The sequence below is a fragment of the Phocoena phocoena genome, chromosome 1, assembly GCF_963924675.1.
Source record: "Phocoena phocoena chromosome 1, mPhoPho1.1, whole genome shotgun sequence".
NCBI classification, from domain to species: domain Eukaryota; kingdom Metazoa; phylum Chordata; class Mammalia; order Artiodactyla; family Phocoenidae; genus Phocoena; species Phocoena phocoena.
The window spans coordinates 53,530,170-53,545,727 of record NC_089219.1 but is presented as its reverse complement, the minus strand read 5'-3'; the positions used below and the strand labels follow the sequence as shown (position 1 = coordinate 53,545,727).

Sequence of the window (15,558 nt, the reverse complement as noted above, 5' to 3'; positions counted from 1 at the left end):
ACCATCGTGCATGATAGACGGGAGATTAGGGTAGTAGTTGAGGTCATGGCTTTCCTTTGTAATTCCTCTCAACATCCTATCCGCTGCTTTCTTATTATAATTTAGTATATTTATTAACCAAATATTAGAATGTAGTATAATGGTGAAGAGTATAAGCTTAGGCGTCTGGTTAACCTGGACTACAATTGTAGCTTTACTTTTTCTTAGAATGTGATTTAGGGCAAATTGCTTGATCTCTAGCCTTTAGTTTCCTTACCTGTAAACTAGAAATAACAATAGTTAATACCATCTCATAAAACTGTTGAGAGTTAAATAAGAAAAAGCAATTAGAATAGTGTCTACCACATTTCAAATTTTGTTATGTTTTGCCATCATCATTGTTTGCCGTCATCATTATTATTATTGTCATCCTGCATTCTTGTCTGTAAAATTGAGATGATACAACCTGCTTAGTAATGTTGTTGGAGGACTAAATGAAATAATAATATATGCAAAGAGCTCAGTATGATGACTGGAAGAGAGTAAATATTCAATAAATGGTACTGTAAACAAGTTCTTAGTTTTTGTTTGTATTTCACATACTGTATACTAATACAAATCTAAGTTTGGGAATATTATCTTAAATTTATATGCTCTAAGTAAAAATACTTTTTACTTATATGTGGTCTAAGACTTTTTCATTTTGTCAGTGGCCCTTGATAGGAAATAGTGATTCTCTAAACCTGATAAACATTTTGTTATCACATAATACTCTTAAAATAGTCTTATATAGAGTCATTTTTTTCCTTTATTTATATCGTGTCTGATAGTCTTTGGTAGATATCTTAGTTTTTAATAATAGGACCTTTTAGTTTTTCCCTTTATGTTTTCTGTTAACATTTATAGTCTGCTGGAAGCCCTGTCATACATTAAAGCAATCTTCAATTGCTAGGAAAGGTTCATTAAATGTCAGGACCTTAAGTTTAAGGTTCTATATGAGTTACACAAGTATTGTCTAAACCAAATGGTTGTTTTGAAATATTTGATTTTAAAGTAATTATTGTTGTATTGCTTTTAGAAGAAAACAACTGACAACTGAAAAAAAGAAATGGTCTTTGATCATTTTGTGTCTCATTCTACTGCTTTTTATTTTCAGAGTGGCAGACAACACACTACCTTTTCAGCAGAATCAAGTCGGAGTCTTTTGATCTGTCTGCTTTGGGTTCTCAAGAATGCAGATGAGACAGTTTTACAAAAGTGGTTTACAGATCTCTCAGTCCTGCAGCTAAACCGGCTATTAGATCTGCTTTATCTTTGTGTATCTTGCTTTGAATACAAAGTAAGTGATCATTGTGCCATTGCAAAGATGAACAAGAGGGGAAACATAATGTGGAAAAGAAGAAGAAAATTTCTTCAATGTGTCTTCTTTTCTAATGTTTAAATTTTAGGGAAAGAAAGTGTTTGAAAGAATGAATAGTTTGACCTTTAAGAAATCAAAGGACATGAGAGCAAAGCTTGAGGAAGCTATTCTTGGAAGCATAGGTGCTAGGCAAGAAATGGTGCGCCGAAGCCGAGGACAGCTTGGTATGTACACAATATCTTCTCCTTCTGGTGAGAATTTTTTTCAGTTTCCTTGAACACTATTACAGTGATCATTTTTGCAGGTCTTCAGTGACAATTCTACACTTTTAAGATACTGTTTTAGATGTAACTGTGAATTAACTTGAATAGCCATTTCTTTGCACGTTAGAATTCCTATTTAAGTAGGGTGAGCATACTTACAGTTTGCTCTGGATAATCTCAGTTTGTTTCTCTTGCCCTTGTGTGATTATTAATAGCATCTCTTATTTTTAAAAATAGATTTTTTGAGAGCAGTTTTAGGTTCATAGCAAAATTGAGCTGAAGATACAAATATTTCCCATATATCCTCTGTCCCCACACACATGCATGGCCTCCCTCGTTATCAACCTCCCCTACCAGAGTGGTACACTTGTTACAACTGATGAACCTACACTGACGCTCATTATCATACAGAGTCTATAGTTTACATTATGATTCTCTTGGTCATCCATTCTATGTAGCATCACTTTTTACTCTTAAAAGTTTCCTAGTTTTGCAATGATTTAATATACCCTGTATATAAGGCAAAGATATTGCCCATTAAACTCAAATATCAGCAAGAGAAGACAATTTAGTAGCATTTGAAACCTGTTTCTAATCCCTGGTCTGCTACCCAGTAGCCGTATAACTTTGGCCAAGTCACTTAATCTCCCCACTTTCCCTTTCCTCATCCACTTGTGATTGTTTTGAGATTTTAAAAGGTAGTGTTGATCTTATCATCTTTGTAGTGACCATGTGTGTGTAAACATTTCGCAAATTCTAAAGTAATATTGTTGCTGAGAGCTCTTTAAGGTCAGGGACATGGCTTAGTCATCTGTGTACATGACATTTGCTAACAGCTCGATATATATTTGTTGACTTAAAATGTGAATGTACATTTACATGAATATTTTTTAATTATTGTTTTGATAGGCCATTTACCTTAATGATTGTTTTTTTAAATAAACGTAAATATCTTTTATATGCTATGTGTGTTTGGAATTTAATAATGAATAAGACAAAGTCTTTGCCTTTGGAATTAATAGAGCACTGTTTGTTCACTTCAGTTATATACAGTTTACAATGTACCTATTGATTTTCTTTTAACTCTTTTAGTATGTACGACAACCCTTTATAAAGTATGGAAATTAACTTTCTAGGTCATTTAATTATTACCAAAGCCTAATGAATAATTATCCTCATCTTTAAGATAAAATAAAACTCACAGAGGTAAATAACTTGCCTAAGATTATAAACTGATAGAACCAAGATCTTTTGACTGCCAATTTAGTGTTCTTTATATTATACAGTAGCTCTTTCTGAGGCTTACTGTTGGAGAGCGGAGCTGTTACCGATATGTTTGTTACATTTATAAACTTGTGGCCTTTGGACAGCTACCACTGTTTAAATGTAAGAAACGAAGTTCTATATGTGGAATCTTAAAAAAAAAAAAACCACCCCCACCCCCCAAACTCATAGATACGGAGAACAGATAGGTGTTTGCTAGAGGTGGTGGGTAGGGATGGACAAAATGGGTGTAGGGGATCAAAAGGTGCAAACTCACTGTAATAAAATACGTAAGTACCAGGGATGTAACTTATAGCACCATGACTCTAGTTAACAAATGTATACTTGAAAGTTACAAAGTGAGTACATCTTAAAAGTTCTTTTTTTTTTTTTAAAAAAATATTTATTTATTTATCTTTGGCTGCATTGGGTCTTCGTTACTATGCGTGGGCTTTCTCCATTTGTGGCGAGCAGGGGCTACTCTTCGTTGCAGTGGCTTCTCTTGTTGCAGAGCATGGGCTCTAGGCGCACGGGCTTCAGTAGTTGTGGCATGTGGGCTCAGTAGCTGCAGCTCGTGGGCTCTAGAGCACAGGCTCAGTAGTTGCGGCACACAGGCTTAGTTGCTCCGCAGCATGTGGGATCTTCCTGGACCAGGGATCAAACCCGTGTACCCTGCATTGGCAGGTGGATTCTTAACCACTGCACCACCAGGGAAGCCCAAAAGTTCTTATCATAAGAGAAAAATATTTGAAGCTATGTGTGGTGATGGTTGTTAACTAGACTTGTTGTGATGATCATTTTGTAGTATGTGCATATATCGCATCATTATGTTATTCACCAGAAACTAATATAATGTTATATGTCAATTTTATCTCAATTTAAAAAAAAGAAGTTCTTGTCTTTGAAAAATTAAACCTTTGCAATTCTTATATATTTGGATACTTAATAAGCTAAGTCATCTAATGATAGACATTCTTAACTAAGGAGATGAGAGACAATTTCATGGAAAAAAAAGTTAATGATAAAAATGAAAAGAGTTCACACTTATTTTGTTAACTGTCTTAATATAGACATACCTTTTTGCTTTCTTTCACAAAATTTCTTAAAGACAGAGGTTTCAAAATCAAAGAGGTAAAGAGAGAAAGAAAGGGAACGGAAGGGAGAGAAAGCAGAAGGAGTATCCAGACATGTCCTCTATTGTGTGTCAAATTATATTTGTTTCTCAGTATTTTTAAAATTTCTATTTGAACTCTGAATTTTTACTTTCATTTTTCTTTCCATTTTCCCAGCCAATTTAAAGGCTCATGGTTTTCAAAAAGGAGCATTAGTTTTCTAGTTGAAAGCTTGAAGTCATGACTTGATTCTATTGTTTATATTTCTCCACAATTCTCAATGCCTTCTCCACTTCTGCTGGATTGGTATGAATCAGTTCTATTGCTGCTGCCCCTTAAGGAGCCCGTACCATTCATTTTGCCTTCCATCCTAGAAACCGCTTGGGAGAAAGCCCCTATCTTCCTCCTGTCCTGCCTTCTGTGGACCAAAAGAAATAATTACTTTATGAACCCTTTTTTAAAAAAAATTATTTATCTATCTATTTATTTATTTATTTATGGTTGCTCTCGGTCTTCGTTGCTGCGCGTGGGCTTTCTCTAGTTGTGGTGAGCAGGGGCTGCTCTCTAGTTGCAGCGAGTGAGGGCTACTCTTCGTTGTGGTGCGCGGGCTTCTCATTGGGGGTCTTCTCTTGTTGCAGAGTACGGGCTCTAGGTGCGTGAGCTTCAGTAGTTGTGACTCGCGGGCTCTAGAGCACAGGCTCAGTAGTTGTGGCGCACGGACTTAGTTGCTCCGCGGCATGTGGGATCTTCCCGGACCAGGGCTCGAACCCGTGTCCCCTGCATTGGTAGGCGGATTCTTAACCACTGTGCCACCAGTAAAGCCCCTCAATCCTTCTTAATTTGTTTATTTATTAAACAAATAGTTACTGAGTTCTCAGGATGTGCCAGACACTTTGTCAGTACCTGACATAAAGGGGTGAACAAAATGGACATAATCTCTGTTCTTAAGTAGCTTATATTTTTGTGGTCATAAGTGCTATGGAGAGAAAGAAAGTAAATTAAGAGGAAAGGAAGTGGTAGAGAGTTGAGGAAGGCCTTTCTGCAGAGGTGATGAATAATTGGCCAGTGAAAATTTGTGGGAAAAACAATCAGGTAAATGGAAAAACCACCATTGCACACATCCTAAATCAGTAGCATATGTAGTGAAACTACACGCACACACACACACACAATAATGGTAGTGTAAACAAGAGTGGGAGGAAATAAGATCATATCATGCATGGTCTTATAAACCATGGTTAGGATTTTGGGAGTCAGTATTAGAAAGTTTGCTTATTTAAAAGCGTGTTTGGTTTTTTTATAGTACATTTAGCAAATATATTTCTTCTGCAACTGTTGTGAAAATTTTTAATAAAAAGCAGCATTGTCTGGTTTTTCCACTTGTACTGAGGATAAGGTGGCTGTGTATAAAATTAATAACATTATGTAGGATTTCTTATATGTTTGCAAATATACATGTATGTGGTCTGACTGAAAGAACATTAAAAAAATGTTTTGAAATTTGTTTGACAGAGAGAAGCCCATCTGGAAGTGCCTTTGGGAGTCAAGAAAATCTGAGGTGGAGGAAGGATATGACTCACTGGCGTCAAAACACTGAGAAGCTTGACAAGTAATATAACCTTCTGTTTTATCTTACTGATGGGTTTGTTGAGTTTCAAATACAGAGGAAAATGATTACTTTTAGTGTTATTTTTTATATATTAGGCATTCAAATCTTAGAAGACAAAATAGTTATATTTTATTTTTAAATTTTAGATTAAAAATGATTTGAGGGAAGAAATTTTCATATGCTATAGTAAAACAAAAGGTTACATATTCACATGTTACTCTATTTTCCCCCAACAATCCCCTTTGGAAAATGCATTCGGCAACTATTTTTTAAATATATTTTGGGTGTTACACTGAACTAAATATTTCAAGGATTACAAAAAGTTAGAAAACTAATCTTTGCCCTGTTAAAGCTTAAAATATAAAGAAAGACAAAACACTACAAGTCTTCTGTTTCTAGCATGAAGGCAAACTAGGTACAGTAACTGACCACCCTACCGCCAAAAACCATCCTAAAGGACTGCATCTTCAGCCTAAGGGGAACTGGAAGTAAACCTTTCTCACTGCCCAGGTAACCACAGGTAAAGTTGCTCGGCTTGACACTTGGCATTTCAGGTGTCATGGGGCTAACATTTTTTCCTGATAATTTGTAATTACAAGTTAGCCCTCAAGTAACTTGATTGGCCCCCACAGCTTTGAGCATATGGTGACCAACTCATTTGGGTTTGCCTAGTACCCCTCATTTTAGTAGTGAATGTTCCACATCCCAGGGAACCTCCCAGTCCTGTCCTAAAGTGAACCTGGATGGTTGGCCACCCTATCTGAGAACCATCTTCAGCCCAAGCTTTAGAGGATTCTCACAGTTGAATTTCAAGAAATATTAGCTCTCAGACAGTAAAATCAGGAAGCAAGTCCCTGTGAGAGCCAGCAGAGAGAGAAGCAGCAGGGTCAGTACCATATAGATGAGTTTGGCATTGTCAGAAACTGCCTTAGTCTCTACAGGCTGCTATGACAAAATACCACATGCTGTGTCACTTTTAAACAACAGAAATTTATTCCTTACAGTTCTGGAAGCTGGGAAGTTCGAGATCATGGCGCCAGCAGATTTGGTGTCTGGTGAAGGCCCTCTTCTGGGTTACAGACTTCTTGTTGTGTCCCCTTATGGTTTAAGGGCAAGCAAACTCCCTGGGGCATCTTTTATAGAAGCACTAATCCCATTCTCGAGGGCTCTGCCCTGATTATCCAATCACCTTCCAAAAACTGCACCTCCTAACACCATTACGTTGGGCATTAGGTTTTCAATGTATGAATTTGGCAGGGAATGCAGATACTGAATATAACTATGTTAAAAATTCTTAAAGTTTGAGTTTCTGCATTTCTGTCCTCTCTGTCCATGTTCGTTTCTTTTATTATTTTTCCACGTGTTGTGTTTTTTAGAAATCAAAAATCACCAAGATACTATGCTATTAGTATGTTGCTTTATTTCTGCATTTGTATAATGTGTTCTCTTTGCTTATCTTACTGTGTTTTAAGGGAGCCCTTTTTTTTTTTTTTGGTGTTTTCGTGATTCTTTTTGTTTAACCATCTTGTTTTGTCATGTTTCTTCACAAAATCTTGCTGGAATTTTAAGTCTGAACATTATATATTTTGTTGTCCAATTTAATTCTAACTGTGTTGTATTTTCTCCTTAAATTTAATTTGTAAATGTAAATTCATGGACTGTTCTCTTTAGTGACAGTAATAAAGATTCAGACTTTAACATCTAAGAACTTTGAAAAGTTAGCATTTAATATATCCTTTTATTTTTGCTTTGATTTATGTGTTTTTTGTCTACTTGGATGTAATATATAGTTTCTGTATATGTATTGCAACTAAAACAAATGTCTTTACTCATAAATCATATATAGTTATTAAGTTTTTTATTTTCATTAAATAATACTTTTGTAAATATTAGTATTCAAGTAAACCACTTCCTTACATCAGGTTGTTTTATTTCTAATGAGTGATTCCATCCAGAGTCTCACTGAAGAGTTAAATCATTTTCTGTATTAAAATTTTTGTATCAAAAATTTGGGGAAATTAGACAAAACTTTATTTTTAAAAAGATCTTTTATCTTAAATAAATATGTTGAAAATCCTTGAAATAGTAGTATGAATACTAAACATTTTGAATGTTCCTTTACATGAAAGCAGCCCTAAATACAAGCTCACATAGCACCACCTAGTGTCTACGTACCATTCAGAATAAAAGTTTTTTCCTGTGTTTGCTGCATCTCTGAAAACTAAATATTTATGCCTTTAGTGGCACTGTAGCACTGTAATGGGGTGAGAAAGTCTGTATTGGCATGGTTGAAAAAATGTAGGTTAAAACAAAACATTTTAAAATATGCAAAATACTGTCTTTTTCCTTATTCTCTTGTAACTTTGCATTCAGGCAAATATTGAAAAATGGTTCCCCTGAGAAAGCAAAAGGGTTCCAAGGTTTTTTATTTCTGTGCATCTTTAAGTCGTTTTTGAATTGCAGATCTTTTGGCTTTTCTAAAAGATAAATATAATTTCTTATAATATTTTGTATTAGGTCAAGAGCAGAGATTGAACATGAAGCACTGATTGATGGAAATCTGGCTACTGAAGCAAATCTAATCATTTTGGATACATTAGAGATTGTTGTCCAGGTAAGAACACAAATTAGAGGAATTTAAAGTAGTATAGATTTGATAAGTTAGGGTTGGGGGGAAAAAGTATTTATTGAACCATATAGTTACATTTAAATATCAGTAGATCCTAGAAGTTATGTCCTTGCTCCTCTTCTTTTCTCATTTAAAACCTATTCATTCTCCTCCACCTCTTTTTTTTTATCCAAATCCGTCTCAGCTTCTTTTCCTTGAAGTCTTCCTAGATCTTACATTATCTTTTCCTATTAAAATTTTTATTTGTTACTTATACATATTCTATCTCTCTAACCAAATTGCAGTTAACATCTCTATTTTATTTATCTATTTTTAAATTGCAGACAGTTTCTGTAACAGAATCCAAAGAGAGCATCCTTGGTGGGGTGCTGAAAGTGCTACTACATAGCATGGCCTGTAATCAAAGTGCAGTTTATCTACAACACTGTTTTGCTACCCAGAGAGCCCTGGTTTCAAAGGTGGGTTATTTTTGTACCTGCTGTCCTGTCAGACTTTGCTTTCTTTATTAACATTGTCTAAGATCATTTGACACATACATTGATCATATTTTAAATATACTTGAAGTTAAAATTTTAGTAATAACCTAAGACTCATGATTCTTCTTTGCCTTTTCTCTACTGCTTACCTTTTGGAATTTCTAAGAGTAGTTCTGATGTGGACAAGGGCCTTAAATTACTAGCTTATTTTATTTTATTTTATTTATTTTTTTAAATAAATTTATTTATTTATTTTTGGCTGCATTGGGTCTTCGTTGTTGCATGCGGGCTTTCTCTAGTATGGTGAGGGGAGGCTACTCTTCATTGTGGTGCGTGGGCTTCTCATTGTGGTGGCTTCTTTTGTTGCGGAGCACGGGCTCTAGGTGCGTGGGCTTCAGTAGTTGTGGCACACAGCCTCAGTAATTGTGGCGTGCGGGCTCAGTAGTTGTGGCACATGGGCTTAGTTGCTCCGCAGCATGTGGGATCTTCCTGGACCAGGGCTCGAACCCGTATCCCCTGCATTGGCAGGCGGATTCTCAACCACTGCACCACCAGAGAAGCCCAATAGCCTGTTTTAAATATGGGGCTTTATGTGTTTTCTCTTCATCTTATTTTGGCTGTCCCTTATTGACTTGATTTATCAAGAATTCAATGTATAAGTTGTTCAGTCTGTTGAAATTAGCTTATCCTATGGTAAATGGAAGGGAAGGTGCTTTTGCTGTTTGTTCAACTACTTCAAATATTTATTTCCTATGTTTGTTTTCCTCTGGAAATGTGTATGTGTATGCTTAATACTTGAAAGTAGCTATTTCATCTTAGTCATCTTATAAGATGGAATGCAGAGCTGTTGATGAAACTTAGCCAGTGAAAATAACTTATATACTATTTTGTGATAATAAAAACATTTCACAGAATTATTATGTTAGTTACTATAGTAGTAAGTGTTTAATGCACATTATCTAATCTAAGGTATTCATACAGTCCCACATAGATAACATTATTAGGCCCATTTTAAGGATGAGAAAATATATCCAAGGCCATGTTACTAGTGTAATCCATACTCGAACCCAGTCCATCTGGCTCTGTGGGCCATGTTATTAACCATTAGTAAATATTGTCCCTTAACATTCTTTTTTTTGCGGTATGTGGGCCTCTCACTGTTGTGGCCTCTCCCATTGCGGAGCACAGGCTCCAGATGCACAGGCTCAACGGCCATGGCTCACAGGTCCAGCCACTCCGCGGCATGTGGGATCTTCCCGGACTGGGGCACGAACCCGTGTCCCCTGTTTCGGCAGGTGGACTCTCAACCACTGCGCCACCAGGGAAGCCCCCTTAACATTCTTTTAATTCCTGGGCTACACCAGCAAATCTCCACATCAAGCTATATTGACATATCTCTGGAACTTTTACTGCATAAATTCAGTGTTGGTGTTGTTTCTTTACAGTTCCCTGAACTCTTGTTTGAAGAGGAGACAGAGCAGTGTGCTGATTTATGCCTCCGGCTTCTCCGGCACTGTAGCAGTAGCATCGGTACAATACGGTCACATGCTAGTGCCTCCCTTTACCTACTTATGAGACAGAACTTTGAGATTGGGAATGTAAGTGGTTCATCTCAGGATTCTATCTTTGATTCATTAGGAAATATAACTTCTGTAGATAACTATTAAATGGGTTCAGGGGGAGCATGGAATTTTTTTGGTGTGTTTTGAGTCTAATATTTGTCTTTCTATTTCTCATTCTGTGGACATATTATAAAAGTCCAAATCTTCAGTTTTACTTCCTATACTAAAAATAATGTGTAGTAGTACAGATTTAGAATATAAATGTTGAGCTATTGTAAATTTTAATTATTATCATTAAGTGAAATGAAAGTCATAAGGAAAATTAAAAGTTAAATATCTTGGCTTGATATTTTATGATTATATGCCAGTCTTTGAAGAATTCCATGTTTTCATTTATGTTTTTTTATTTGATAATAGATTTGTGTTGTATTTTTCCTAACTTTATGAGTCAAATGTTTAGTTCATTTATTCTTACTCATGTAAGTATTTAAGGTCTAGAATATTCCATTGTGCACTGTTTTTGGTGTCTCATTGGTTCTGATGTGTAGTATTCTCAGTATTCTTGGTTTGTAGATATTTGTAATTTCAGTTTATATTTTCTTTTTAACCCAAAGTTTTAAAGTTTTGATGATAATTTTTAGTTGTTTCTTTTTTTCTGGCTGTGCTGCAGCTTGCAGGATCTTAGTTCCCCAACGAGGGATTGAACCCGGGCCCTCAGCAGTGAAAGTGTGGAGTCCTAACCACTGGACCGCCAGGGAATTCCTGATCATTTTTAGTTTTATTGCAAAGTGATCATACAATTAATATACTATGTCTCCTTTTTGGTAGTATGGATGTGTGTGTTTGTGTGTCCAATCATATAATGTTTTTATGAATGTTATGCAAGCATTTAAAAAGAAGGGGTACTCTTTATTTTCAGAATATTGAGTTAAACAGATATACCTTTTAATTACATTATTCTGTTTTTCTTTATTTTTGGTCCATTTGGTGGACTGAAGGAGATGATTTAAAGCCTATACACTGTCTCTCCTTTAGATCTTTTTTGGTAAATTGATATTCATAACTATTTGGTATATTTGTAACTACTATTCATAGCTATTATATCTTACTATGAATTATTCCCTTTAGAATTGAAAAAGACCCTGAATTGGTTTCATTTAAAATTTTTATATTTTTGGCCTGAATTCTGCCTTGTATGGTATTAAGATACCTCTACTTTCTTTCTAATTTGAACGTGTCTTCGGTTATCTTTGCCTATCCTTTCATTTTCACTTTTTTGAATCACTTTATTTTAAACATGCTCTCATATACAACATAGAGTTGGGTTTTGCCTTGTAATCCAGTCTCTAAGTTGAATTAAACCTTTTCATACTTGTTATTCTATCAGATGCGTCCTAGAGTTGTGTTGTATTATTTTGTTATGCTTCCCCACCTCTCTCCTTAAAAAAATTTGTTGGTTGTTTTCACCTTGCACTTATGGTCTGTTCACCTTATTTCTTTGGTGTAGTCTTTATTATATTTAAGAAAGTTTGTATTGTTCTAATGATTACCTTTATAATTACATAATACCTTAAGCCCTCTATTTCTTTAATCATGCATTCTCAGTGGAGGAAGTATTGCCACCAAGCTAGTGAATATTGGTTCTTGGGCGGGGTGAAAGAAAATCTTAGCTATCACAGTGGCTTTCCTTGAGTTCTTTTATTTCTGCCTTTTTTTTTTTCCTTTCTAAAGTGAATGGCTTCATAAATTTTTTATAATTTAAGGTAAAATATTTTATTAGAATTTTCATCTGTTTCATGACCATATTTTCCTATTAAGTGTTTCTTACCTGGTGTTTCACTGATCTTCTTTACCTTTTTGTTACTCTACATAGAATGAGATATATATGTTTATATTGGCCCAGGTATTTATAGGACATTCCTTCAGGAATGTGTCTGTCATGGGATTTTGCTGTTGTATACACATCTTACCTAACTTCCTAAAGTTTCTGGTCAATCTGTTTCTAACCAGTCCCTCCAGATTTTTAGGTCATTTTGTTTCCAAGACAGATAGTTTTTAATCACTTCAAAGTGAGTTTCTTATTTAAAAGAAGTATTTTTCCCATTATTTCTTAAATCTGCACCCTAGGATTCCTCACTTTTTACTATCCCCTCCTTGCCTTACATTGAATCTGCTTCCTATTTAGCTTGTCGTGGCAACCCTTATGCATTTTTCTAATATATGGATTATGTATGTCTCCTCATTTTGCTGAAATAGAGTTTATGGATTTTTTTCTGTTCATCTTTTATTTATTTATTTATTTATTTTGCGGTACGCGGGCCTCTCACTGTTGCGGCCTCTCCCGCTGCGGAGCACAGGCTCTGGACGCGCAGGCTCAGCGGCCATGACTCACGGGCCTAGCGGCTCTGCGGCAAGCGGGATCTTCCCGGACCGGGGCACGAACCCGTGTCCCCTGCATCGGCAGGCGGACTCTCAACCACTGCGCCACCAGGGAAGCCCCCCATCTTTTATTTTTATATGAAATCCAGGAGAAGTAGGAACTTCCTGTCTCTCACTATCCTATTTTCACTGGAAGCCAAGTCCTCTTTCCTAATTCAGAACAGAAGAATCTAGTTACTTTATGGATCTTGCTTAGTTTTTGAAATAAAGTCCCTAAACTTTGACTACACTTGGAGTTTTCTTGTTTCAGTCTTCTGTTATTTTAGGAAAACTTTATATAATAGGATGAAAATAGGTGATTTATCATCTTAGTGTGAGGTAGTGCCTCTAAAAAGGAATAGGTAGTTTTTTAACTGGCAGTGATTTTATATAGTTTATAGAATCAAGAAATACTAGTAGAACTAAGTATTAAATTGTGTTCTAGGTACTGGGGTAGGCATTGGGCAAACATAGATAAAAAGACAGTCCTTATTTTCAAATAGCTTAACATCTACTAGGGTAGGAGATGAACAGGTAATGTTCAGCTAATAATTGTAATAGTAAGTACTTACTTCACATGGTTTTGTGAGGATTATATAAATTAAGTAAAACACTTATGTCAGTAACTGGCTCTGAGCAAATGCTCAATAAGTGTTTGCTATTAATATAATGAGAGGTAAGCACAGGGGACTGTGTAAGCACAGAGAAAAAGAGCTTATGCTCTCAAAAAAAAAATGATGTTGGAAAAAAAAAGAAGAGCTTATGCTCTCAAAGATCGGTTTTCAGAAAGAGGAGATGCTTGAACTAAAGATGAAGAATTGCCCAATCGGATAGGTAAGTAGGTGGGTAGAACTTTGTAGGTAAAGAAAATGGCACATAGATAATTAGAAAGGCATTGAGATGAGAGTAGAAAACAGGCAGAGAAGGAAACTTTTATAGCACTTCTTAATTGTTATGGCTCAAAGGGAGAGTAATAAGAGATAAAATTGTAATTGAAACGTCTGTACTAAGCTGTCATAGGGCAGACACTGTTTCTCACTATACTCTCAGTTCCCACCATATAGTTTGACATATTTACTTGGTCAGATATTCGAATTTTATCTTCAAAGGTGTGAAAAGCCATTGGAGTATTTTAAGAAGAAGACTGACATGTTCAGATTTACATTTTACAAAAGTTTATCTGATGCTACTTATAGCATCAGGGAGAGAGAAAAAGGGGTGAGAAAAAGGCCGAAAGATTGATTAAGAAGTTATTACAGTAATAGTAAGGGCATAAACTAAAGAAATGGCATTGGGAATGGAGAAAGAACAGGTTGGAACAGATTAGAGGATAGTGTGGATTGGATTTATGGTATGAATAATGAGAGGGGAGAATGACAATGGAATGACTCCTAGATTTTTGGCCTGAGTGACTGATTACAAGAATAGTAGCACCATTTATTTAATCAATAGGAAAAGAAGGTGTTTTTTGTTTGTTTGTTTCTTTGTGTTTTTGGCTGTGTTGGGTCTTCGTTGATGCGCATGGGCTTTCTCTAGTCGCGGTGAGCAGGGGCTACTCTTCATTGCAATGCACGGGCTTCTCACTGCGGTGGCTTCTCTTGTTGTGGAGCATGGGCTCTAGGTGCACAGGCTACAGTAGTTGCAGCACACGGGCTCAGCAGTTGCGGCACGTGGGCTCAGTAGTTGTGGCGCACAGGCTTAGTTGCTCCGCGGCATGTGGGATCTTCCCATATCAGGGATCGAACCCATGTCCCCTGCATTGGCAGGTGGATTCTTAACCACTGCGCCAACAGGGAAGTCCCAAGAAGGTATTTTAGAAGTGTTAAAACTGAGGTACCCATGCGACATTCATAAGGACCCATCTAGTAAAATATAACAGCTTGGAGCTCAAGAGAGAAATATGAACTGAAGACATAGACATGTATCTGTACTGGTCCAAGGCAGAAAAATGGATGAGGCTGTTTAGAGTATGAGAAGTGAAAAGGTTTCTTGACAGAATCTTTGGGAACACTGATATTTAAGAAGGGCAACTGAGGGATAAAGGAGACAGAAAAAGAGTGGATAAAGAATAGAAAAATCAGGATAAGGTGGTACCACTGAAGATAAGGCAGGCAATTTTCAAGGCAAAAGTAATCAATACATTTAAATATACAGAGATGTCAAGTAGAATATTGACCAAAAAGTATCTTGGATTTGGCAATTACTAGGTTGTCACTGATAAACTATTAAGAGTAGTTTCACAGTGGGGAATGGTGCAACAGAAATGAATTTTCACTAGAAAAGGAAGAGTGTAAGCTCTTATAGGCATCACTCCAAAGATTCTACCTTTAAGTTTCTTTATACAGGATGTGAGTTATTTTTTCATAGCAGTGGACCTAATGAAAGGGGCTAGAATGCAAAGACCGCATCTAACACTTAAGAATTTTGTGATGCTGGTCAAGTTCTTTAACCCATCTATAAAAATGGTATTATTATTAATAACATATACCTCATAGTAGATCAATGTAAAGTCTAGGCACAACTTCTAATTCAAGTCTAACACACAATTTTTATTTTTTACTCTGTTTTGTAGGCTATTATTACAGCAAGATTCTAAGCTTTATGTCCTTTTAAAAATAAGATTTCAGGGCTTCCATGGTGGCGCAGTGGTTGAGAGTCCGCCTGCCAATGCAGGGGACACGGGTTCGTGCCCCGGTCCGGGAAGATCCCGCATGTCACGGAGCAGCTCGGTCCATGAGCCATGGCCGCTGAGCCTGCGCGTCCAGAGCCTGTGCTCCGCAACAGGAGAGGCCACAACAGTGAGGGGCCCACGTACCGCAAAAAAAAAAAATAATAATAAGATTTCAATATAAACATTTCATTACTTTTTCAAAAATATTTTGCATAG

General features: G+C 36.2%; 1 protein-coding gene across 7 annotated transcripts in view; it reads left to right on the top strand.

The window, feature by feature from the left end:
* DOCK7 (dedicator of cytokinesis 7) overlaps positions 1 to 15,558 on the top strand; it is a 216,361-nt gene that overhangs the window by 171,065 nt on the left and 29,738 nt on the right. For 4 of the 7 annotated variants that reach the window (XM_065872822.1, XM_065872816.1, XM_065872806.1 and 1 more), the window contains 6 exons: positions 1,136 to 1,318; positions 1,428 to 1,563; positions 5,490 to 5,586; positions 8,104 to 8,200; positions 8,539 to 8,673; positions 10,137 to 10,289. In XM_065872822.1, the coding sequence (XP_065728894.1) occupies positions 1,136 to 1,318; positions 1,428 to 1,563; positions 5,490 to 5,586; positions 8,104 to 8,200; positions 8,539 to 8,673; positions 10,137 to 10,289 (801 nt within the window). Of the gene's footprint in view, positions 1 to 1,135; positions 1,319 to 1,427; positions 1,591 to 5,489; positions 5,587 to 8,103; positions 8,201 to 8,538; positions 8,674 to 10,136; positions 10,290 to 15,558 lie in introns of all 7 variants that reach the window. The other 3 variants (XM_065872784.1, XM_065872810.1, XM_065872793.1) reach the window with 1 other exon arrangement.